At 38.3% G+C, this 23,953-nt stretch overlaps 1 protein-coding gene across 10 annotated transcripts in view; it reads right to left on the bottom strand.

The window, feature by feature from the left end:
* The window catches only part of PLEKHA5 (pleckstrin homology domain containing A5), a 173,778-nt gene extending 150,135 nt beyond the window's left edge, over nucleotides 1–23,643 (bottom strand). For all 10 annotated transcript variants that reach the window (XM_087765098.1, XM_087765100.1, XM_087765105.1 and 7 more), the window contains exons 1-3: nucleotides 23,433–23,643; nucleotides 23,216–23,292; nucleotides 20,068–20,125 (exon numbers count right to left, since the gene is read on the bottom strand). In XM_087765098.1, the coding sequence (XP_087621224.1) occupies nucleotides 20,068–20,125; nucleotides 23,216–23,292; nucleotides 23,433–23,530 (233 nt within the window). In that variant the 5' untranslated portion in view covers nucleotides 23,531–23,643. The remainder of the gene's footprint in view (nucleotides 1–20,067; nucleotides 20,126–23,215; nucleotides 23,293–23,432) is intronic.
* Nucleotides 23,644–23,953: the final 310 nt, after the last annotated feature.

Genomic DNA, 23,953 nt, shown 5'->3' with positions numbered 1-23,953 from the left:
TCCTCGTGTTATTTCCCGTATTCCAATTCCTTCATCTATTACAAAGAGTTTTGCAAGAATTAGGTATTAAAGAGTTTTTTGTTGGGAATGAAAATTAATAACAAATGTAGCTGCACCCCAATTATTTATCATTTTTGATGTGGGAGTGCCATCACATGGATTAAAACGTAGGCGTAAGAAATTACAAGAACTAATTAACCTGTAAAGAAAACAGAATCTATTTTCAGGTAAAAATATTTTTCAAGTGTTGTTTTATACAGAAGAATCTTAAAGTAATTGCATAGAAAGATGTAGTCTCTCTAAAGTGGAGTCCATTTTCCATTTAGACTTACTTTTGGAAGACTGGAGATTTTTTTTTTTTTTTTTCAGGGTTCTGTTCATGCTTTTGCTGTCAGCAACCTGGCTTTAAAAGCTGAAGACAGTGCCAAGACACTAGTTGCTGACTTCTCTGCCAAAGAATTCTTCTATTGTTTTTCAGGATTTAAACTGACATCTTTTTGGGTAAAGCAGTAGTCACAACACAAGTCCAAATTGAAGAGCCTGAAAATTGGGAAAGCATGGCAAGATCTTTATCAACATTTGGAAACTCACTCCGTTATTCTTTAGTTATTTTCTTATTCTCTCTTCAGAAATGGATAAGCCATGCAAGAGAGTCATCAAATGCCTTTAAAAAGCATGGCTGAATTCCTGGTAGGATTAAATTTAGGCAGTGTTAGTAGAACGCTTAACAACCTAACTCCTGGTGATGAGTAGCTTAAATGAACAAATTTGATTTATAAATTACTAGTTTCCAATATTCTTGTTACTCAGTTTTCTTTTATTTGTTTACTAGATAAAATGAGGACCCAGATTTCTAGTATTATTATGTACTTGTTCCTAATCTTGTTCCTCCCAACCCAAATGAGAAATAATTAAATGCAAATGAATCTTAGACTAGGAATGCAGGTAGTGTTTCATTAAGCAACTTTTACCTGCTAAATTCTCTTTATAGCATTCTCTTTTTATTTTAAAGATATTCCAGAGGCACATCCAGCAAATTTAGGAATTGATTCCTATCCATTGAGACAGTTTACATGTCTATTCCTACAAATATACTTTAACAACAAAAAATGTCATTTGTGTCTGCCAGGCAGTCTGTATTGACACTCTTCAAAATATCTGAAAAGGAATAACAACACAGGCTTTCTCTTTTCTTTAATAACACAAGATAATATTGATTCCAAAAACCTAAACCTTTCACAGAGCCTTCTAATAGAGAGTTCTTGTACTCCAAAGCCTTTTGGAGCTTTGTATATACAACCTACAGTGATTTAGTATTAGCAATAGTAAGGTAAGTCACTGCATTTTAGATTTTATGAATATGCCTGTTACTTTGCAACTCTGAATTCTGACATCAATTATGGGCCGCATGCAGGAAAGCAAAATTTAATTTTCAGAGTTGACCAACATTGAGATCTGTATGTACGAAAGCTTCCAGATTCATTGCTCAAATAAATTCCTACAGTTTCACTAATAAAAAAAATCAAATCTATAACTTTAGAAAAAAAAAAAGTTGAATAAATTATGATTATAGCTCTACTATATTTGTATCACACTTGTTATATTTTCCAAAGACTTTATTTCTTGAGAGTAATATAGAAAGGATAGTTATTTCCTAAGAATCCAAGTACTGATTTAGAGTTGAAGAAAAATCATTCTTCAAATGTCCATGTGCTTCGGCAGAACAGCCGTGTCTTTTGAGAAGAAAGGGAGAAAAGAGGAGAATTTTTTTTTTCCAAATAAGTAATCATTCTGTCATTTAGACTGCTGAAAATATCTCACTCTACCTTCCCCAAGCTTGTATCATCTAAGTTAATCTCCAACTATCTCTAAAATGATCTCACAGGATTGCTGAGAGCAGGTACAAATTTAACACTTCAATTCCATTTACAACCTGAAAAACAATTCAGCTTTAAAATCTCTTTGCTGGGTACCATCTCACTCACACAAACCTCTTCATGCAAAAAGTTAAGTCAGTTACATCAGTCTAAATCAATACTCAACTAGCAGTCAGTCATCTGATTTCACAAGTATTATGTTCCTCTCATTAAATCTCTGTGTTTAGTAAAGCTTAAGTAGGAAGATCAGTAGCATTTTCATGTTCACATGACTTATTTTCAAAACAAGTTAAGACCAATACATTACTATAGGGAAAGCATTAGGTCTTCCCATACAGCAGTGCTTTGTGCACACACAGATCCATCAAAGCTTTAGTGATAAGATACTAGACAGAGATACTCTGTAAGACCATTCCTAAGAATCTGCATAACCATAATTAAAACAACATTCCTCTCATTTACTACTAGTAAATGAATATTTATGACTTGGTGATTAGTGTTGTTCTTAAGAGCAGCTGAACTAGGTCAGATCAAAAGTCCACATAACACAGTGCCCTGTTCCCGGCTGTAATTAGTAGGAAACGTCTTGAAGAGCCCATCAGAAGAGGAGAGACGCACAGCGATACCTTGCTTTGGCAATTATAAGCCTCAGAGGTGGGATATTAAATGAAAGAGGTGATCACATATTCTTCTTCCATGAATGCAGACTTTCAGCCCACAGCATCCTGAGCTATACTTTCTAGATGTTTTCAGTCACTTTCCATAATTACATATGCATTTCTTTGAGAGCTTTTGAACGTTAGCCACAAGGGTCAACTTTTCTTGATTCATAACTCCTCTTGCTAGTTCTTTTATTGGAATATACAGCAAATGTGTTCTCTACTCTCCTTTCTACCATTTATAATTTTATAGACTTACACGCTCAGCGTCAGCCCTCAGTGAAGTATTTTAGGCATTCTTCAAATGAAGAGCTTCCATCTTTGATCACCTTTGTCAAACTTCTCTGTATCTTCTCTAGTTCTATTATACGATTCCCCTGTTAAATCAGTACTACTTTAGCATAAAACTGTGCTCCTATTTCCAGACATGCTTAACTGGAACAATTCTATTTCAGATGTCAAGCCTTCACGGTCACTAAACTTTTTCAACTGGAGTCTGATTTGAAGAAGTCTGTTTTCTCTACACCATGGATGAAGGCCACAGCTTCCTTTTTCTCCTAAATGAAAGTGACATAATATAATCTGAATATCAATAGATTTTTTTTTTTATATGCCGAGGGCACACAATTCTGTCAATTCATAAGCCTAACATCATGAAGATGTCAATTAAGTTTTAGAAAGTAGTGCTGCCTTTCAAATAGGAAATCCGTTAAAAAGAGCTAGAAATCCTTGCATGAAAAGGTCAGTCAAAAGCAGTGGCATCATGACAAAAAAAGCACACCTAAGAATCAAAAAGAAGTATCTCCTTTTTACTTTACAAATGAAATGATTTAAACAAATGCTTTCCTGAAGGGCTTAGAATTCTCTTGGCACTGCCAGGAGATCGTGGAAAGTGGTAAAAAGTAGAAACAACCCCTGCTTGTCTCCAATAAACAAGCTAACATTGCATATGTCTGGACAGCACTGGTCACATAGCAGATGACAACAAAATGCAAGTTATGTATAAATGTTCTACTTCCACCTGCCTGCCACTGCAGTGGGAATGCTGATCATCTATTGGTAAGTTCCACTGCTTTCTGGAAATACTAGCAAGACAAGAAATTGATATAGTTGCATGCAAAGTTTTGTTGTTGTTTTTTTTTTTTTTAAATGCATGTAGAGGTTCCTTGCTAGAACTGCAAGAATATTGATTCTATGAACAGACATTTGCTCTAAGTTTATTTCAACAAAGGGGATGTAAAAGTTTCAATTAAGATACTGGCTCAAAACGAGATATAAAGAAGGAAAAAAAACCCAAAAAACACCAAAACACATCACCAAAACTTAGACAGCTTTAGAAAGACATCACTAAAATTTAGGACCCAGTGACTCCACAGACTGAAGTGGTAAAATAGCATCTATCATCTGCAGAGTGCCTGTGGAGATGTCCAAATTACATCAGGGAATAAAAAAATGCTACCATTTAACCTCTTCTGGGAAACAAGACACATAGCTTAACTTTAGTGCCCACTTCACAAAATCTGTACCACTATTCACAACAATTGGGATTTATATGGAAATCTTTTAAAGACATTCTGAAAGAACATGTAGCTTATACTCTCCTCCATAATGCATGTTACTGCTGAATTCACTATTCAACATGGCACATTTAAAGTGAGACGGCAATTTTCTTCCTAGTTATCTTAAATAAGAAGCAGATTATTACACTTTTTTTTTTTTTTTTTTTTAAAGAAACCAGTGGTAGAATCTGCAAAGAAAGGGATTTCAATTTTCAAATCGCTACCTAAAGAATGAACACTGCAAGTCAGCTAAAAACCCCTTGAATCAGTATTAACACCACACAGATGTGCTTTTTTTGGTTATTATTTTACTTTGGGAAAGTCCCTCTCCCCAGGCAAATACCCCCCCCCCCCAAAAAAAAACAAGAAAGAAAAAAGAGAAAGTCAATTAAGTAGTCATAATTAACAAGTATATAAAGAGGAAAAAACATTCACTAAAATAAGTTCCCTATAGAATGTCATTACAGACCTCACCATATTTTTTTTTTTTTTTAAATGCTGAACTACTTATTCAGGGTAAACAATTGGCCTCTAACTTCATATTCATCCACCTATTAATCTTGTACCACAATGAAAACCTTTAATCTGTCTTTGTAGCAAAAAGATCTCCTCCAAGCAGATTGTCAATTTTGGTTAGATTAAAAAAAAAAAAAAATCTTCGAAAGGGAGAGCTGAGCCATGTGAAACATTTAACATGAACCACTTCAGTTGCCTCAAAACAAGTTACAAAGATGATACATAAACTTTTGATGAATTCACACTATTCAGTTCATCTACTGCCCAGACAGGTCATATCTTGAAAACATAGCTGTTTCCTTTAAGCTCAAGAGAACAGTAATTGTATCTAAATTCCTGTCCTGACTTCATGTAGAGTATTAATCATTCTCTCCTCAGCTGCTGGGACTATATGCCAATCCTGTTCCTGAGTATTTGTAGAAACACAAAGCAATCTTCCTTCTAGATTTTTTTTTTCCCATGAAAAGTTTTTATTCTGAAGAAATGTGTCCATTCAGAAGCATGCTGCCTCTCCCTACTCAGCTCCCTGCCTATTTACTGGTATAATTCACAAAATACTTCTACCACTCAATAGGTTGCTTACAGTTACTGATGCACATCAACTAACATCCTGATACCATTATCTTTTCTGGGACTCATATCTCCTCAGCTGCCTATGAGTCAGTTTTTCCCAAATTATTATCCTGGCCATTACTATGCTACCAGGTGAATCATAATAGCATAAAGTAGTAACAGTGGAAGATGAGTACAGCTAATTACTGAAAACAAAATCACAGCTTCAAAGATTGTTCCACACACAATATTTATATACTCTTCTTTATTACACTTCGGGCAAGTAAATATATATTAATTTATTAAATATCTAAGTATGGCTTACAGACTAGTAATGGCCTTGTATAATTTCTGGTGGCCCAAAGAACTATCAGAACACCATGGAAAGACATGAACATACACAGAAATAGCTCAAAGCAGTAGAACAAGCATTTCCATCATATTCTGCGCAGTACAAAACATGGTCTAAAAGCATGAAAAGATGAGCTGCTTTGAAAAATGAAGAAACAAGAACAGTGGTTTTAGACGCAAATTAAAAAAAAAAATCAAGTATTTAAACACATAGTTGAAACCCAAGTTGCTAAGTTATGGAAATGTATTATGAAATTAGATTCTTCTCCCTTCCCATCTCTTTTGAGTGCTGAGCGCTAAGTATGTACCATTATATGAAATTAAGTCAAGCAACTTTTTTCGGTTTTACCATTTCAACACATAACTTGGAATGCAACCAATGGAATAACATGATTTATCTCTAAAAATAAGACCAGAGAGTTTAGTGGCTCTTGATTATGTTTTCCTTACAAGGATCCTTTGCAGAAAAGTACATGTTTCAGTTTAGCACAATGATAATTAGTGCCTGTGGGAATAAAACAAACTAATTTTTCCACAGCAATATAATTTCCTGTAACTTCAATTTTTACATGATGATACTCCAGTAGTTGCTCAGATACAACACTTTACTGTCTACAGTGTAATCAGGATTTGAAACAATTAGCTGTTTTCAGCTGAATCCCCCCCATTTGAAAAAAAAAGTTAGTTTTACTCATTTGTTATAAAAAAACTGTATATGAAGAAAGAGAATTTACCAATAAGCTCCGTATATCTTTAAGGATGCTGACGAATTCCTCTAACTTTGGATTAAATTACTTAAGATGACAAAACAAAACAGATGCAACTTATAAGTACACCTGGAGTACAAGCATTGCAGCCATCCTCTTCTCAGTATTGCAAGAGAACTCATTTTCAGAACTCCAGGAATCCATCTTCACTGACTAGAAAGAGTAATATTTAATCTATATAACGGGGCATAGCCAAATCGCTTAAATACAGATATAAAACCTGACAGCGGTTTGCAGAAAGACAACGCTACAGAGGCTACACTCCAACATCTAATGTCAGTCCCAGAGTACACTTAATGGACACACAGTTTAGATGCTGAGGAAACTACAGCTGTCCTTAGAGCCCTTGAACTGTTATTTTTTGTTCAGCAATGGTAAAAAACAGTGTTTTAATAGGAAGGTAGCCGTACAAAAGACAGCAAATGAAACCAAATTTGAGAGAACAGACCTGCATCCTTTCATACTGAAATGAAAAATACTAGCACTTTTTTTTCAAGTTTTAATGATGCACAGGGAATTACATTTAATCATCACACCTCATGAGGAGGACTCATTAAATACTTCAAAAGAAGCTTCTAAAAAAGACCAATATTCTATTTTATAGGGAAAAAAACCCTACATTCCCTTGTAGACTTCTCAGCCAACAATATTGGAGCTTGCCCAAAATAAATCCTGAGGTTACAGAATTAGACCAAGAAAAGCACTGATGCAACGATGAGTTGAACAGACATTGTGTCATTCACTCAGGCAGCTCCAGAAGCCAAAACAGAGCCAATCCATACGATGAGGTTATGCACGTATTAGTATTTACAACATCCTTATTCCCTGACTTTAAGGCTCTAGAAATTCAACAGTGCTGTTGCAAAGCATTGTAAAACAACAAAAATCAAACAAAGCTCACAAATCCTACACAGATAGCCACATACCAGACTTCTTGTAATCCTGCTGATGAAATTCCCATAATTTTCAAATGGAAATTAGAAATTACTATTACATCATTTCATAAACAATGGCAGAAAACCCACATTCTTTTCATTAAGTAACAAAACCAGCTTTCTGTTTTATTTTGGAAGAAAGCACAGAACTGGTAGATTAGCTGTTCCTACTACTTCACAGCCATTAACCTGAATTTTTACTTGAGTATTTTAAGCATTGTCCTACCACCACACAAGTGTTTATGCTTTTCATTTTTAGAGAGAAATTGTATGTAAGTTGATCTCCAAATAAATAATTTCAAGTATAGTAAAAATGCTGTTCAATGGCACAAAACTAAGTATTAATAAAACCATTCAAGAAATGTATTTGAGTACCATTCTTCAAAGACTGCTTTACACTCCATAATACATTTATCCTGTCTTCAGAATGAGCCACTTCATAATGCATTAATTTGAACTTAACATTACTTCACTTACAAGACAGCTACAAATGCTTTCCATTTTAAAATCTGTTTTATTCTCAGTTCAGCACTGTACTTTTTCATCAATACCTCTAACAGTAATTTCAGTATCCACTTCAATCCACAAAGAAAATCTGAGCATAGCATTCAATAATCAAATATTTCTTCATCTGAGTATCATGAAAGCCTCCCACACAAAACCACAGGTGTGTTGGTAAAACTTTACCAGGAACACTACAAAAGCACCGTAAAGCAGCTTGGACTTATCTAATGACCACAACAGTATTTCTCTCCTCACAAAAATAAAACAGCTTTGGTAAAAAGAAAGCAAAAATTCCCTGACCACAAGTCATTTTTCTGTTGTCATTTCACAGTGACATTATCATGACATCTTAGACATCTGGAGATAAAATGGAGAATGTTCTTGTCATGGTGTGGCCAACAGAATACACCAAAGATCAATTCAACCCCTGACTTGTCCATTAACATTCAGAGTTTATTTTCTTCTAGTTTCATCAGTTAGATGGATTCCTTCACCAAAACTAATAGCAGCCAATCTTTTGTAGACAACAGTTCAAAAGACAAATATGCCTAAACTAGGCCAATGTACTGACAGCACTACAAAGCAAAAAAACTCAGTTCAATTGTTAATCTATACTTTCACTCCATGTAAAACTAGAATTGCTGCATCAAGTCCTTGGCAGCACATAGATGCAAGTAATCCAAACTACCATATGGCCAATTAAAGAGCATCACTGATCTGAAGGAAACACACTGAGCATTTCTCCCTCAAAAGAATGACTAGCAGGTTTGTATGAAGTACAAGAAAAAGTCATAAAAAGCAATTTGGTTTTGCTCTGCTATGTGAATTTACCACAGTCCTCTCTTCCCACCATTCTTTTTCAGGGAGAAAGGGAGGAGGGAAGGAGGTGAGGGGAAACATGGAGGAATAGATAGGCTGAAGATTTTATATGCTATCAAAAGCACTTAAGTTCAATGCTTAAGCGTCACCATTTTAGATATGCTGCAGGTGAGCACGCACACACATATAACACTCCCTCCAGCTTACAACCTTAAAGAAATATATCAAATAATCCATCAGTATATTTAGAGAGGTTTTTAAACATATCTGTTAATTACCACAATTATAGTGAGCTGTCCCTACTGCTCACTCTTTTGCTTTTAGTTTAGGGAAAAAAAAGTAAGCTTAAGTAAAAAAAAAAATCTGTAAAGCATAACATATAATTTAAAGTCTTGACTTTTCAATATTTAGCACCGTATCCTGAGCAGGTCCTAATTTTGACTGAATAGCAGAAGATCCTGCAGGGTTCATTTCAGGCTGCAGGCATTTGATACTGAACTAACCTCACAGGATTTACATTCCCCTTAGGAAAATCTGGCATGCAGTCCAACTGGGGAAGATCATGTCTAACACTACTTGAGCTACCAGTGCTAGAAGCAAGCAGAATAACAGTGAAAAGAGGAGGGTGAACGATAACGGCACATATATAGAAATAAAATAAAAAGGAAGAAGACAAAGAGAAGGTCAAACAGCAGAAGAAAGGAAGAATTGAAGAGACGAGTTGGAGACAGTTGTTTTTCTGATATAAATAAGTCTCTAATAGAGAGACTTAAGGCTTTTCAACTAATAAGACAGGCTTTTCAACTAGTAAAAAGCAAATTACTTCACCTCAAGGAAAATAAACTAATCGGAAGACTTGACATATTTGTCTCTGCTCAAAACAAATTAACAGCTACCAACTACAGCTTTGTCTGCACTGCATTTGATTTGCTGTTGTGGTTGCCAGACCTATGTCAAATTTGGACAGAAAAAAAAACAAACCAGAAAACTCCCCTATAAGCTCTGCTTTTGACCATTCCCACTACAGTTGTAATAGACACACCTCTTGAATCCAGCAGTTAAATCCAAAATGTATTCACCTCCATTCACTACAATTTAGCTCCCTACTGCTGCAAAGAAATTAGATAGGAATACAAGAGCCAGTGAGCAAATCCTACTCCCATTTTTCCTAGAAGTGCTTATCCCATCTTCAGACAAGCGACAAATTATGTTTGCTCTTTACAGATTCACTCTGCCAGCTAGATAATCTCCTATATACCAGGTCTGGTGAAATTGTACGAGAGACACAGGTTCTGAACCAACTCAAGATTAATTTCTTCACCTCCTTGAAAAATTAAATAAAAACCTTAAGTTACCATAATTTCTTTCAAAACCCTATTTCCAATTGCACACGGCAGTTTTTAAACAAAGTAATAAAATAACTGAAATGAGAGAGTTCTCGTACAAATTAATGTTGATTGCAATACCTGTCTAAAATGATGGTACCTTCAATCCTCATTAAATGTTTAAGAAGTTTCTGCCTGCTTTAATGACTTACAAATAGCATCACTGAAAGTCAAAAAGAAAAACCAACTCCATTACTGAACAACTGCAAAAGATCCTCTCCCTCTCTTATTTAAAACCAGGATGCTAACAATTCCAGCTCCTCAGCCTGATGCAGTCTCTCAGGCAGCCCAAGCTCAACTCATCGAGGGCTGTGAAACACAACCAACCCCACTTGCAAGCTAACAGGGCATCACTGCTTTCATCAACAGATTTTTTTTCTACTTACATCTCACTTCACGTAGCTCTTTTCCATCTACAAAACTGCAAGATTCTCACATAACTTACATATCTGAGCTCAAAAATGTTTTGAAGCAGCAGGCACCCAAACAAAAGATTATAATGAAGAGGATAAAGCATTGGCATTTGAATTGACTGCTGAATTTGATAGCACTTTTTGTTGTTTTCAACCACGAAGTGAGCAATCGGAGGCAAGGGATATCCCGAATTTCTTGTTAGACAGGTTTGGCACTCTCACCTGAAGTTAAATAAAAACCACAACAGAGTAAGCTCTATTCTGAAGCATATTGCAAAATCTCTTTAGTGTTTAGCTTAGGATACAAGAATAAAGAGCACTTCAGGAAAAGGTTCACGTTTTTCCTCATGTCTAGAAATATTTTTATGTTTTGAAAGTGAAGCAAAATGCAATTGTTCCATGTAAGAAATTTAGAGTGAAAGAGGCATGAAGAACAATGTCTCCTATATATGTGTGTGTATATAAAATATATAACCACTACTGGCAATGAGAGGGCCAAAAGGATACTCCTTCATTTAATTTATATTTAAACAGAAGTCACTTTAACCATAATACTAGGTATCACTCATCTAAATAATTCCAAAACTTCACCTTTTATGCTGTTTAATATGTACCGTGCAATGTACTCAGCTAGAAAATTACACAAATTTAATGGTTTTATTGCCAGTTTATCTGCTTTTAAGAACAAAACTTTTCTTAAACACTTTGTGGCAAACACTGCAGGAAAAGTTTTAACCTGGGAAAGTTTTTAATTCAATTTCCAGAAAAAAACCCATTCATTTAGTAATTGAATTATCAGACAGACAGGAGCTGCAGAAAAAGAAATACAAGGCTCAGTACAAAAGGATATAAAAGTCAAACCACCTTTTCCAGCAGTGTTACTACAATTGCACTCTGCTTCCTTCTAGTCTCATCTCCACACTACTTCAAGGCAAGGTTTATTAAGTGGCCTTGCCAATTGTCAGTTCATTTTTATCTGAAGTTGAACAAAAGGAGGGAGAGAAGCAGGAGACAGACTCTATGGCAGAGATCAGAACATATTAGTGTCTCGAGGCTCATCAGCCTGGTGTTGTCCCTAGGTATGCTTGTATAAAGAGATAAGAAACCCTAAGTCAATATTTTTTACTGACCAGAACTACAGACAGATGGTCCAAGACTCCCAGTGATCAGTGTAAGTATTTAGGCGTCTAAACTCTTCAAATTCATTGTAGAATGATTTTAATAACTACCTTCTGCCTGATCAAGAATAACTTTAGTGACATACACCCATAAAATTCATTACATTAGGGATATTCTTAGGTGTTCAGTTCAACCAACTAAAAAGTATTGGTTCACATGTCAAATGCTTTTAACTCTGCTGATACAATAACAAAGATGGATCAATTAATAAAAGTTAAAATTTTATTAACTGAAAAAAAATTAGTAACATTTGTGTGATTTATTAACTGAAAACATTTCAGTGTTTCAGACCAGGTAAGCAACTGATACCCAGATCAAGTATAGAAGACAGATTGTACCATAAAAGAGATTTAAAATCAGAACAGCTTATATGAATTTCTATACGAGGTTTAACTTGCTTCATTATTCTGATTAAAATTAATTGTTAAAATAAACATTTGATATTATGACATTGATTACTCAAACATATTTTTGTTTGTAATTTTTTTTCAATCTTCTGTATCACACTTTATCAAAGACTTAACCAAGAAGTTCTAAATTTATCTACAAGACTCTCATCGTACATGAAAAAATACAAAAGAAAGCAGCCTTACTGAAAGGTGTGGCCAATGTGTAAAAAACCCAACTAAAACAACCAAAAAAACAAAACCAAAAAACCTCGACCCCAACAGTCTTAGCCAGCTTTACTCTCTCCAAGAAACCAAATCATCATTTTCGACAGTCAATCAGGTGAAAAAGTTTTCTTCTTTCCCATAGGGATTTGAGAGCACCACTTGTTTATTCTTGTTGCTTACAACATTTTATTTCTAAGTGAGCTTTCTGTCCTTCTTATAAAGCAGGTCCATTGAAAAACTTTGATGATATACCATCTGTTTTTTACACATCCCAAAAGATATTCTCAAAAATGATGTTAGACGTTGGTCAGAACCTGCATAATCTGTAGGATTTAACACAAAATTAGAGAATAAAAAAAAAGTGTCAGAACTTTGCTAGCAGTACAGCTCAGATAAAAGTATCAAAAGCTGTATTTTTTTTTCAGGATTTATACAAATGCAGTAGTGCTACTTACTCAGTGAGTAGTAAAGACTATAAAAGTTTCCATTAACTACTGGAATTGGAAAGATGGCAAAGACCACATTTTAAATCAAAACTTTCACCAGGTATTTTCCTTTCAAACAGCTTTGTTTACTAGGACTCCTCTTACCTGGTCTGACACACTGAAACGTTTCAAGTTAATAAAGCACAAAATTAGTTCTTTAAGTATTTGTTTCTACTAAATATGATTTTTAATAGATTCTGGAAGAGAAAAAACAAGAAGCTAATTTTAAAGGATATGTTGCTTGGCAATACAACTTTCCTTACAAATACTTGCTCTTACTAAGTCATCATGGAGAAAGCCATGAAGAACTAAGTTTCTGAATCCTCCTGAATATGCAAGCGTTTTTTTAATTGTTTATATGAAGCTCTATGACCATCACAGGCCACATGGGCATTCAAAATACTAAAAGCCTTTCCCCCCTCATCACAGATTTCAAACGAGTATTCAACTCCAGGTTTATAGGTCCAGAGCAGAAAGATGAAACATTACAACCAACTATTTAAGCAGACCCCCCTGTCCTACTCAGTACTGGGGAGCAGGAAACTTTCCCAAAGAGTTTTACCGAAGTGCTTACACTATCAAGTTTCCATCCCCAAACTTCTACTTCTGAAAGCGGCTACTGATGCAACTTCTTCCCCTCCAACACCTCCGTCAGAGAATACCTTCCCTTCAACCAAATGCAAGAGCAAGTGAAGTGAATAGAGAGAAACGGCTGTCTTTCACATTCAAAAGAAAGAAGGCAAGGGAAGGAGAGAGAAGGGGAAGTGTTTAAATTTAGGTATTTACTTACTGAAACACAGAAAAAACACACATACAGGCACCACGTTGGCAGAAATCCCAGCAGTCAGGGCTGTGGAGCTTTGCTTCCAGCCAGCATTTGCCTCAAGCTTCACAGGAGTTTTCTCCCTCTCTCACATGCACACAGAAGCGTACTGAAGATCGCTCTGAACTGCCAACCAAAGTGTATCTCAGGTTTAATGAAAGTGTAATTCATTATAATAAGAGCCAGTGTAACATAAACATATGCAGGAAAAACAGGCTTAGTGCAGCACCACAACAGACACTAGTTTTGATCCAGTACAACAAAACACTTGCAGACCACAGGAAAAAAGTGTGTGCAATTCCTTTAAGTAAAAGCAAAACATAATGTGCACCAGGTAAAATTTGGACCCATAAAGGTTCTACCAACTAGTGGCTACACCAGGTAGACTTCTCTGTTGGAAAAGTTCACAAGGTACCTGTGTGCCACTTCAGGTGGTTTTGGAAGTGTCCCTCAGCTTTATCTGTTATTATTAACCCCATGACCAATTAAGGCCAAAGTCAGGGAAGAAATATTACCACTTCCAAAACCAAGGATCCAAAACTGGGGAAGTTAACTTACTAATTTGTTAACAGATACCAAAAAGCTTGAGTGTCTTCAATGTCTTTCTCATGGATTTCAACACTTCATGTAACAACTTACATATAGATATTTTGGGTTTTTTTAAATAATTATCCATTAATTCTTATAAGTGTTTAAAAACTTGGTAATGGTTTAAAAAAGAAGAAAAAAAAAATCAGTAAGTTCCCTCTTGGTTTCAAGTCTATCTTAGTAAAACTAAAGCATTCAAGATACTACCCAATTAAGAAACACACTTCAGGAAAGAGTCAGCTCAAAACATCAGCCACAGGCACCACACTCAAAGTGAGACTTTATAAGCACAGTAATTCCTAGCATTCACATTAGATATTCTACCTGCCAGACTAACTTTGAAACAGGTTCATAAGCCAGGAGTAATAGGTCCTGACAGACCTGAACACGAGTCAGACAACATGTTTTCGCAGGATGAACTTTTGCCACCTTCCCCTCTGGGAGAGATTCCATCAAGTTTGATCCTAGGAAATCAGCTCCCACCCCTACTCCTTTTACTGACTTTCCTCTGCCACCACGCCTTTCTGCCTGGTTTAGTCTCCACTCCTCCCCCTTCTGCAACTACTCCCACCCTTTTAGCCTTCTCCTTCAGTATGTCACTACCTCCATCCTCTTCTTTCCACATCATCCCCATAAGCTGCTTTTTGGATGCAGTCCCACCTCTCCTCTGCTGACCCACACCCGTTTCTAGAATCCTTCCACCTCCAAGCCTGCCTTTGGCATTGCACCCACTCGACTGTTTCCTCTCCTGCTGTAGCCCCCCTTGCATAGCTAGTCCCTTTCACAACGCCCCCACAGCAAGATTCCCAGATAAATGCCCTTTCAGTTTCTCTCTACCTCCTCGGATTTTCTCCCCACAGAGCAACACAGTTTCATCCTTCCCAGGGAGAGACCTGCAGCAGAAGCTGTAACACTGTGAGACGTGTTTTGCTGAGTGGCAGCACTGTGAAGCACCAGAGCAAGACACTCCCCACACAAAGTATTTTTGGTTCTTGAAATATTTCAGTGGAATAAAGAAGTAAACGTTAAAATAGATAACAAATTTGCAGGCATTCCTAAAAAGTTCTCCTTTTCTGAACAGCTTTGCTCAATACAATGATAAAAGGCACGGAGTTAGTTCATTGTAATGTTCTGTCTCAGTCCACCCATCTAGCCATATGCCACTATTTGACCTAGAGGTCTTACTGTGAAAGAATGAACCGAATGAAGGCCAAGAAAAAACTTTAGTCTTTCCTTAATTTTAGTAAAATAGAGGGTAGAGGTAACAAGAGAAGAACTAAATTTTTGGGAGGTACTCTGTGATTCTTACAGTTGGAAGAAAACAATCTGGTATGCTCTTATTTCTGACAAATCCCATTTTCCCTCTCAAGAAAGGGCTTCTCTGTGAACCTGACTAGCTGTTCTTTGATTTTTCAGTAGAACTTCTCAGCTGAATGGGAGAGGATCTTTATAATGCACATGAAAGACAAAGGTTCAAACAAAAGCTGAATTCTCAATGAGCGCAGGTTTATTTTAGTAAACAACAGAAATTCAAAGCTGAAAAAGATCTTATCCCTTTTAATCACTTAATAAATTTCTCTTACCTTCCCAATTTTCAAGGTACATGCCTACAATAAACAAACCTGCATTGATAAAAAGTCTCTATAAAAGCATACAAAGCCTCTGTTTGATGCAATAGTGAACTCACCTCAGCTTTGGCCTGGGCTTGCCAATCCCTTGCTTCAGCAAGAGACAGGCAAAAATTGTTCTAATAAATACAGAAAAAGGTAAACTTCAACACAAAACTCTAAAAACAAAACTTTAACCTTCTTAATTCTTTAAGAACTTTTTCCCGTCAGCTTTTGTACTGTCCCAAAAGTATCGGTCCTACAGCAGAGTTAAGAAATATCAAATTCTAACACCCAAACATCTTATCCAAGAGTGCGTCTATAGAAGCCAAACTAGTTAAACTGATGCAAAATTCCTCTAATATCACCCTTGGATTGATTTTTAAAACAAATTTATTTGGTAAATTAATAACCTAAACAATATAAATCCGTTTTTTAAAAAAATCAATACAAAAATCCTAACACATTGTCAGACCTACTGAAATGAAAAAGGGAAAAAGGCAAGAAAAGTAAGCAAATGCCAAAGTTTAGATAGTGAGGTGGTTTTAACCAGGAATAAGGGTTTCTTAAACATATGCATATGAATAAATACACACACACATATATATACACATGGAGAAAGACATATTTATGTGATTTTATAGCCCTCAAAAACAGTATCTTGGTGCCTAATGACTATGCAGTCATCACAAGGTACAAAAAAACATCAAGTTGAAAACTCTCATTGATCTTAATAGGTGAGGAGTCTGAAGCCTGTGACCAGGTATGTCTTCTCTATTGACAAGTATCATACTGGGATTGTCATGTGGGTCCATTTCCTTATGCACTTATAAATAATGTAAGTAACTCAAGCTTCCATACTACTAACCAGCTCAAATTTGTCTTGAGGATAAAGCCCTTCACTTTCCAGAGCTCAATGAGTGCTCAATACACTAAGTGTAAATTAGTCGTCCAGTGAAGTATTCCAAGAAGAACAAAAGGAAATCACAAATTTTTCAGCATGCTGTGCCATCATTTTCAAACTGAGGAATTCTCCCATATCTTGTTTTACTTCATAATACAGAAGATTCAATAGTTAACTGATAATAAGCTATTAAAGGTTATATTCAAATGTGTCGATTCTACAGTCATACAGCCCTATATTCCAGGTGAAAGTTATTATATAAACAAAGACTACACCTAAACCAAGCATTATTTCAGAAAAGTTTACTGATAAGAGTTCCCATCAAGTGATGAGGAAGGGCCATCTGCACACATTTCTAACGTTAAGTAAACAAAAACAGACTCTCTCACTCCCAAAGAGACAAAACACATTAACAATGTAACTACATCTCATGAGAACATATACAATATTACACATTGCGTATTTTTTTTACTCCAAATAACAAACAACACCTTTTGTCATATGCATTTACAAGCGATAGGGAGGATGTGGGGAAAGATTCTGTCATTACCAAGTATTAGAATTCTTCTACTAACCCAAAAACTGCAAAGAAGATCAAAATCCTAGCTAGCATCAACTTACTAACACAACTCTACAAAAACCCAAAACCACCTTATGCAATGGAAACAACTCCATATCTATCCCTGTTTAAGAACATCTTTCCTTTTTAAAGCTAGAACAAATTCAATGTCATGGGGAAAAACAAGTGTGTAAAATAGTCACCATTTGGTATTCACTTATTCTGAAAACGAATGTACACATCCCCCAAAAAATACAGTGTCCTTTAAAAATAATCACATTTCAATGCAGTCTGTATCCTGAGTCATTTGTTTGAAACGCCAGTCCAAGGAATGTTAAGATTTAGCTGACGATTATCTCCTCAACATTATCCCAATTTGATTATACAGTGTTTACTACATCAAAGCCAGAAAAAGCACAGTAATAGATTCAGCGACACACCCACTTGGAACAGTGAAGACCTATTATTAAAGAACCATGAGAATAATTTGCAAAAGGTTTTTATTTTCAAACACAGTCTAGCATAAGATCCTACCATAAAGCAAGGTTGTTAAATATTTTTATTCAACCCACATATTTGAAGCTGTGCCTCAGAAGTTAGGTGAAATTATTTATGTGATCAGGAAACTTGACTATCCTTCTTGTCCAACTCTCTTATTGGACCCATTACAGAAATCCAACAGCCAAGTTTCACATGGCTGAATGCATCAATAGCCTGCCACTACCATTCATTCCCTTGTAACTTTGTAACTCATACTGGAACACAAAACAAGGTACTTCTTTCAGCCCTGATCATGAATGAGTTTTCAACATTTTCAGTTTTAACATAGTTTTATTATGCTGTAGTCAACATAATAAACATTAATGTTTAGCAACTCAGCACACTCAAATAGGTTACAGTTAAAAATCCACACGTGGGGGTGCCCATACAGCTCAAGGGCACAACAACCTGCGCTGTTTCCCCACTCATGCGGGAGAACCACAGAAGTTTAGGTTCAGACAACTAGAATTATTATAATCAACACATCATCTGGAGTTATGTTGCCTAGGATTATAAGATAGCAATTATAATGTTGTCACCCTGTCTATGTTAGCTCTCGCATCTTCTCTAGCACCGGTAGGGCTGAATGCTAGACAGCTTTAAAAGGAGAAGCTATCATTGGGCAGAAGGCTACACAACAAACACGTATTTAACTAAGGATGCCAAACTGGTCATACCACGTGAACTTTTCAGCAGGCTTGACAGCAGTATCACTGCTATCCTCCTACATTTACCAAATCACAGAGAACTGTTGTTTGTGCAACATGTTTTCAAAGATGCAGCACAACTTTTAAGTATAAACAGAGCTATTCAGTGTTGGCTATCAGCAAAACAATCAGCTTAATGTACATCCTAACAGTTACGATAACACCTTGAACACAAGATCTCGTAAGCACAAGAGTACACAAACAACCTATCACTTGGTAAGTTTGTGCATAAGCGCATCGGTCACTGCACAATAGCTGTCCACACAGTTTTTTTTTTATTCTAAGAAATCTCAAGTTGTTATTTTCCAGTTACTACAGCTAACACATTGTTCATAGGTTTATTCTATGAGAACAAGTTCCATCTGCAAGTCTAGAAGAATTTCTTTTTATATTATATACACACACAAACACAGCTTTCTTTAATTTTCACTCATCTTCCTTTAATAATCTGAACAGAACACCAGAAGTGAAATCCTTAGTACATTCCTGTCCTCAGTCTGGTGCAGTTCTTCTCAGTTGCTATACAACACTAGTGTAATGTAAATTACAAGAAGGCAGAATAGAACAGTAAAACAAACATGTTGCCTATTAACAAGACCACCCCTCCTAGAGAGGCCGGTACCAGTTCTGACCAGATTTTTTGAGCATTATCCTTCAGTATATTTTTTTTTTTTAGGATTAAATCAAACACGTTCCTCTATAAAATAAACCATACAACACATATGTAACACCCATCTCACAATGTCTACAATGCAGCTTACACAGAGCAGCTACCTTTTGCTCAGCGCTAAGACACAGAAAACCCTACCTGCACCCTATAACCTCTATGACTATTAGTAACCTTCGCTCACACAAGTTATCCCACTGATGACACTATTCATTTACAGATGGCAAACCAAACACACAGCATAGCGAGTAAAAACTCCTGAATGAATCGAGAAAAGGCTGCAAATTATTAAATAACAGAAAAAAAGCATATTAACCAGACAAATATACAGAGGTGCCACTTTAAAATTTTCCAGATAAGGATGGTCTGACTATCTGGAGAGGAAAAGCTTGCAAGACGTTTGTATGGATCTGATCAACACGACCTCTGGACTTCTACATAAGAGCTCTATTTCCATGCTTCTCATTCAAAAAGACAATGCATACAGCAAGTCTACCACAGTGGAAACACCCCTCAAAACATACTAAATCCTGAAGAAAAAAATAATGAAAATCAATGCTAGAAGCAGAAACAGGAGGTCTGCAAAGAAAACAGCCTCGTTAAACCTTCAGAGTGGCTTTAAACAACATAATTACTAGAGAATAGGGCTGAATCAAGACTCTTCTCCCAGTGACGAAGTAAGATCTTGCCCTTCTGAAAGCATTTATGGCATGACAGTGTATACACAGAAGTGTCAAACAAACAGCCAAACTCAAGGTATTCTTGACTTGCAAGGACATTTGTTGCTAGACGGTCACACTCACAGCAGGAATTTCGTTTGAATCTGCATCCTTAAGCAGCTTTAATTAAAAGTATTAACACAAAAATTCAAGAAATTATTTTAGCTGTGCAGAATTCAGTAAACAAAGGACTACATACACTATGACAAACTTGAATACTCCTTTTAGATGTATAGCATAACATTTAAAATCAGTTTGGAATACATTCAGGATTACAGCAACATTTAGACAAACTAACTGAAAATTACAGTATTGTGACAGATAAATATTCAACTTACTTTACATAATATCTTGCACCTTCAAAAGTATAAGCTTCCTCCCAACCTGTAGGTAAGTCTGGAAAACAAGTAGCAAAACATTCCAATTAACTTTTGAAATGATGCTAGCCATACTGGTCTACTCCCTAAAACTAAGGTAGTTAAAATATTATGTGTCTGGTTCCACATGTTGAAAGCTTTAGTCCTATAAGCAAATATTTTAGAATTGACTCACATAACTGTCTCAGTTTAAATTCTGTAATTCAAGAGAAACTACATGCATGAAAATCTGATTTGGATTTCTCGTCCTCAAACAATGACAATAAGGGTTTAAATGTGCCCTTATTTAACAACGTTCCTTCCTTTTACCCGTAACTAGAACTCACGGTCATCACCAGATCTTTCTGCCTTGAACTTCAGTAGCATCAAATTACCTGGCAGCCAGAGATCTAAACAAAAATCAATTTCCTGAGTTTGCGTTACATGCAAGTCACAAGCATCTTAACAGGCATGGTATCAACTATACCACAGAGTATCAGCATTATATTAGCATAATTCCACCACTGTTGTGACTAACAAGTGTTCCTGCAGTGTTTACAACTCTATTCAATTTAACATGAAAATAATTTTCAATGCAAATCTAGTGGAGGAAGTGGGTACATCTTTTCTTTCTCTATTATCACTCTTAAGAGTCAGGAGCCCACATATAAAAAAAAACCACTGCTAATGGTCAATTTTTTTTTCAAGTAACAGCTTTCTGATGTAACGGAAGCTCTGAAGATGTTGGGCACCTCTATGTAACTCTAGATACATCACTACCCTTAAAAGTTTGCCTCAGTTAATAAAAACAATAATTGATATGTAGGACTGGATCATTGAATTATAAAAGCAAGAATGCATTTCCTAATTAAAAGAAAAAATACTCATTCTGGGTCATGTGATTTTTTTTTTTTTTTTGCCAGTTTACTTATTTGTTCTGGCTGGCTTTTTTCTTCACTCTTGTCTTCTCTAGAACAAAAATCAAGGTGTCTTTTGATAACAGCACAGGGCAAAGTACAGCAAACAGGAAGTCTCTCTAGCAGAAGTATTTATGGCTGCTGTAAGAACTTTGCAAAAAATACCTTTCCAGTACTGAATATCTCAAGGAATAAAAAGCACTTCAATTCATAATGGAGGACAAAGCTTTCCTCATCGTCTAGTAAATATCTCACAGTATTATTTAATAAGGAGCTTTACAATAACATACAATTCCAAAAAAAAAGTGTTATTCACTCAAAAATTGTTTAAGAGAAGACATATTTTGAACATATTTTGACTAGGTTCCAAAACAATGGTCAGGGCAAAACAAGATATAAAACCCAGAATTAATCTGTTTGATGATACCTATGTATGGGGAGATTCATTAACATACACGAGTTGGGAAAACTACAGAAACAGGTTTGTTTTGCAGACACTTCAGTATCTGATTGACAAATCATGGTCAGTATATCCAAGGTCATGCCTCGCTCTTGTGTTCAGAAACAAGTTTCATTTACCCGATAATAACTCTGCTGTGTTACATACGATAATCCAGATACTCAAAAGCAAACTGCATTTCCTTTAGAAGGCACTTAGTGGCAGAAACAAATGAGACACTTAGAAAATTACTAGGAAATCACCATCAGTCAACAGAGACACTGGTAATAGTTTAAAGAAAGAATTAATACTCAGCTAATGTTAAATGTCCAACAAGCAAAGCACTTCACATACATCTGCCCCCATGCATATTGCTGTAGATGAAGGCCAGTTTCTCAATTAATCTGAGTACTGAAAGCAGAGAAAAGAGGAGCCTGATAGCAATCAGTAGTTCTATTTCCCAGCATTAAATGACTTCTTACAAACAACAGCCCTTCGCTGCAGATCAAACTGCAGAGTACTAATAGCCAGAAACCTGTGCTTTTTAAACTATTCCCAACTCAACAAAAAAGACAAAAAACCCAAAAAAAACCCCAAAAGCTGCCCACAGTTTTCTAAAAGGCTGTTTCTGATTTCTTAATGCGTAAGTATTAACCAAACATAAAAAGCAAATAATCTGATATAGTCCAATTCACTTGCAGATTTTCCTGTGATTATCCAAGTGATTACATACATAAAACCAAGCGCACTTATTACTACACTCCACCACCTCCCAGTGGCATATGTAGCCTGTGTGCAATTCCAGCAGTCAGAGTTTGGCTCCGGGTCTCCAGAGCGTCTGCTGTAAATCCTCCTCCTCCAGCACCTCCTGCTGCTACTTCTCCGGAGTGGAACAAACAGCAGTAGCAAAGACGACCGATTCCACCCTCCTCCCTCCAAGTTATTCCTAATGTTTCAGTCGCTTTTCCTCCTACCTATTCCACCTCTCTCAGTCACTTAGAAACCACCCACACTCTCAGCCTAGATGGAAGCAAAGGGAGAAAAAGGGTTTCTAGGTGACTACATTTAGTGGAATCAGCCTCTACATTTCTAGTAGACCTATCGTGGTTATATCTAGGTACTGCTGGAAACAGAAATAAGATGAGTGGTTTAATGCTGAACTGAGAAAGGATGCTACGCAGGTGAATAACCGGGGTAACCTGTAAGAAGCACGAGAGGAACAAGGAGGTCCCTAATGGTAACTGTACAATATTATAGGGGTGATACAAGGCAAGAGAAAGAAAGCACAGGAAGAGAAATTACACGGACACGGAGGGAAAACACGGGTGCAAAGGAAAGCGTTTTAAGAAAAAGACGAGGAGCACGCTGATGGCAAGCTGGACAGGCAAGGCTGCACTGTAATGTCATTCTTGCTCAAGCTGGGGGCAAACAACTGCGAGAAGTGAAGGGAGCCCCGCGGAAAGCACGGGATGAGGAGTTGTCTGGGCGGGCTGCGGCGGCACCAAGGAGGTTTCCAGGACCGGGAGGCTTGGGGGCAGCGGGGAGAAGCCAGGGGCGCTGCCCGCGCCCGCGGGGGGGGGCAGGGGCCGCGGGGCTGAGCCCGCCTGGGGGCTGGGGCGGCCGCGGGAGCCGCGGGGCGACGGGCTCGGCGAGACCCCGGGGAGCGGGGAGGGGAGAAGGAAGGCGGCGCTCGCCGGGCGGCCGGGCGGGGGCGGCCGTGGCCGGGAAGGGCCGGGGGCCCCGGCCGCCCCCGGCCCCCGGGCGGGGCTCCTACCTGCGCTGCGGCGGTGCCCGGTGATCACGGCCTCTCCGGTGAGCGGGTGCAGCCAGGTCGTGCTCTTCGCCTCCTCGCTGCGGGGACGGACACACGGACCGAGTCAGGCAGGCGCAGCCCCGCCGCCGCCTTCCCCCCCGCACGCCCCTCCCGGCCCCCCGCCCGCCCAGCCCAGCCCCGCTCCGCTCCGCTCCCCTCCTCGCCGGCCCCCGCTCACTTGATGAAGAAGACTCGGCCGCCCTGGCTGATCCCGTAACTCCAGCTGCCGGGCAGCGCCCGCAACCGCTCCGCGCTCAGCTCCGCCGGGGCCGCCATGGCCGAGCCGCCGCCGCCGCTACCAGCGCAGCCGGGGAGAGCTGAGGGGAGCGGGGAGGGGGGGCGGCGCGGGCACGAGCGAGCGCGTCCCCGCCGCCGCCGCCAACACCTTGGGGAGGGGGAGGGCACGGCGCGAGGGGGAGGGGGGCAGCGGCACGCCCCGCCCCGCCCCGCCCCTCCCCGGCCCGCCCCTCCCGCCGCGGGGGCGCGCTCGGCGCTCTGGCTGGCTGCCCGCGGGGGCGCGCCGCCTGCCCCCGCCGCGGCCGTTGGGGAGGGGCGGGGCGGGGCGGAGCGGGGCGGGGGCGGGGGCGGGCAGCGGGTTCCGGCGGGCGGGCGGCCCGCGCTGGGGGCGGGGGGGGAGCGCCGCGGGGCGGTGTCGCCCCCCGGCCGGGAGGGGAGGGCCGGAGAGGTCGGCCCTGCGGG

The sequence above is a fragment of the Nipponia nippon genome, unplaced genomic scaffold (genome assembly GCF_047370975.1).
Source record: "Nipponia nippon isolate SJK-2023a ecotype South Korea unplaced genomic scaffold, ASM4737097v1 scaffold_3, whole genome shotgun sequence".
Classification (NCBI taxonomy): Eukaryota; Metazoa; Chordata; class Aves; order Pelecaniformes; family Threskiornithidae; genus Nipponia; species Nipponia nippon.
Note: the sequence above shows the minus strand (reverse complement) of the source record. Positions and strands in the feature narration are given on the sequence as shown.